The sequence below is a fragment of the Lupinus angustifolius genome, chromosome LG07 (genome assembly GCF_001865875.1).
Source record: "Lupinus angustifolius cultivar Tanjil chromosome LG07, LupAngTanjil_v1.0, whole genome shotgun sequence".
In the NCBI taxonomy this organism is placed as follows: domain Eukaryota; kingdom Viridiplantae; phylum Streptophyta; class Magnoliopsida; order Fabales; family Fabaceae; genus Lupinus; species Lupinus angustifolius.
The window spans coordinates 19,339,666-19,342,711 of record NC_032015.1 but is presented as its reverse complement, the minus strand read 5'-3'; the positions used below and the strand labels follow the sequence as shown (position 1 = coordinate 19,342,711).

Sequence of the window (3,046 nt, the reverse complement as noted above, 5' to 3'; positions counted from 1 at the left end):
TTCATATATCAAATTAATCGATCTTTCATGGAATGCTTATTGTCGGCCTTGATTTTCAATTGAGCATCGGATGCACAATATGTTTGGAGTTGTCAATACATATTTTAAAACTAAAATTAAAAGCACATTGATACTCTTTTTGGGTAGAACCTTATAGCTACTTCGTAAAAAATCCCAAAAACTATTATATTATTCACATGTGAGTATAATAATTTTTTGGTTAATATAAATTCCCATAAATGACAAGAATGACATGTGTTTTTATATTAAAAATGAAATCTTTTCATTATTAGGCTAATAATAAAATCATAAAAGCTATTGCATAACTCACATGTGTTTTTATAAAAAAAAAATCTTTTCATTATAAAAAGTTACTTCAAATATTTCATTTTAAAAGTAAAACAAAAATTAGTGGGGAGAAAGTATTATGAAATGTTATCACACCATTATTGTCTCAATTAAGCAATCTTGAAATGTCTTTTTTATTTTTATTTTTAATGGAAATTAAAAATTTGGAGGGAAGTTGATTTGAGGTTGCATGTGTCCAATCAGCCATTTAACCCTCCCCCATTTAAATGTCTGGGTAATCTAAAATTATATTCTTTCACAGATTATTTTTCAAAATGAAATCTTTCTATTACTACTACTGTTTGGAATCAAATTGGATTAAAACCTTTCTATCACAATAATTTATTTATATTATATATTCACGTTTTTTCTTATTGTATTGTTAAAAACATATTTGTTTTATTAAAAATTGTAATTTTAGAGTTTTTTGGGTTAGAAAAAATTGTGAAGGCCAAGATTGTAATGACAAAAGAAAGAAGCGTACACATATTATCATAACAATGGAAAGCAATAGTTTTATCTATTATCTAGTACCTCTATATGGGTGTTTACATGGTAAGACTAGTCTGTTTCAGCAATCCTCTCTGTAGACCATGAAGTTTGTTAGAAAGTACAAGACTCTGCTTATTTTATATGTGAAACTATCCTGGTCATACACATAATAAAGTCGGGCCCTCATTGGATGGTCTCATCTAAACAATCTCTCGAGGCTTCTTGACAAATCACCGTCAATTTCACCCTTATCTAAATCTGTAAGTGATATTTCTATTAGTGTATCTTTCCATTTTCTCCAACAACTACAAAAATACAATGCATACACACTAACTGATGTTAGCTCATCAAGTCTTTTAGTCTAGGTTTGTATTGATTTTTATTTCCAAAAATATCACATAAGTTAGTCATCTCAAACGTAAAGCACTTTTACAATGCAAAGTTAAACAAGCAGATCAAAATGCTAACTTAGTCGTCCAAAGCATTATTACTACACTTTCACAATGCAAAACACTATTACTACACTTTCACAATGCAAAGCACTCTTACTACACTTTAACCTTACAAAGCAATATTACTATACTTTCAAGCGTGTTAATAGTTATATGTTCTCAACAAATTCCATCTTTCCAAAAATATACTTAAGTTAGACGTTTGAGCCCCAATGCATTTATTTACTATGTCGTGTCCTTAGGACGAGCTTAAGACTCTAATTTAGTTATCCAAAATCAACAAACAAAGCCCAAATTTTCTGTATAATTTCAAGTGGTGATTAGCCATAGACTCTCAACTAACTCCACTTTCCATCCTTAATCACCAATGATAGTTAAGGGTGTCTATCTTTTTCTAGGCAAAGTCTTTTATAATATTTTATCTCCAATTATATTGAAACCCAAAATCATCTTATCTTCATTTCTCAAATCACTCTCACCTCGCTATTGGTTTTACTCCTCACATAATAGTCACTAATTTTTTTAATCCTATTGGTTAATTGAATTTTCATTCTCACACTCAGTATTTATTTTTAATCTCCATATAAAGTCACAACTAATTTATGACTTTCTCAACTATACACTCAAACCCCAATCTCAAATATATTTTATTTTTAATATCAACACAACAATCCACAACATAACAATTTAAATTTGGATATTTCCAAAATTCCGTTCTTAACACGGACAAACCAAACTGTATTATGATAACATGCTCTAAAATCAGCCAAATAAGAATGACAAAACATGAATTTATTAATTGTACAAAAGTTTATTGATAGAGTTATTGTGTCATTTACCATTCATATTTAATGTTGGTTTCTTTAATTGTAGGAGATGTGTTAGACAAGTGGATCCCCTTTCTCCAATTTTGTTCTGCATTGCTGAAGATGTTCTCAGTAGACGGATAAGAAAATTGGTCAGTGACAACAAGCTTTCTTTAATCTCTGGTCCTAAATGGATTCAAACTCCTAGCCATGTCCTTTATGCTGATGATATTTTAATTTTCTGCAAGGGAAAGAAAAGAGAGCTTCATTGTCTTATGAACTTGATCAAAGATTATGCTGCAGTTTCTGGACAACAAATCAGTTTGGACAAATTCAAATTCTATACCTCTACTTCTAATCCTAGAAGAATTTCATCTCTTTCCAACTATTTGGGCTTCTCGGTTGGTTGTCTTCCTGTTACTTATCTCGGAGTGCCTTTATTCAAGGGCAAACCAAGGAAAATTCAGCTTCAGCACATTGCTGATAAAATCACAGCTAAATTGGCAACTTGGAAGGGTAATTCCCTTTCCATAATGGGAAGAGTAAAGTTGGTTAGATCAATAATTCAAAGCATGCTAGTCAACAATTTTCATATATACAAGTGGCCTGCTCAACTTCTAAAGGATATGGACAAATGTATTAGGAACTTCATATGGTTTAGGGACACTGGGACAAGAAAATTGGTAATTGTTGCTTGGCATAAAGTTTGTTGTCCTTTGAATGAAGGTGGCTTGGTTTAAGATCTATAAAGAATATGAACAAGGCTGCTTTGTTAAAGTTGGCTTGGGCCATGAGGACATCAACTCAGGATTGGGAAGCTTTCTGTAGAGACAGATTCGGTTGTACAAGATCTCCTTCTGCTAGATATTTCAAATCCTCAATTTGGCAGGGTATCAAAGATAACTAGACTAAGGCAAATGACAATTCAATCTGGCTGGTGGGAGATGG

General features: G+C 31.4%; 1 protein-coding gene across 1 annotated transcript; it reads left to right on the top strand.

Moving 5' to 3' along the window:
* On the top strand, positions 942–2,838 carry LOC109352995. The gene is made up of 2 exons (XM_019595180.1): positions 942–946; positions 2,166–2,838. Exons 1-2 carry the CDS (start codon positions 942–944, stop codon positions 2,836–2,838), a joined length of 678 nt encoding a protein of 225 aa, XP_019450725.1.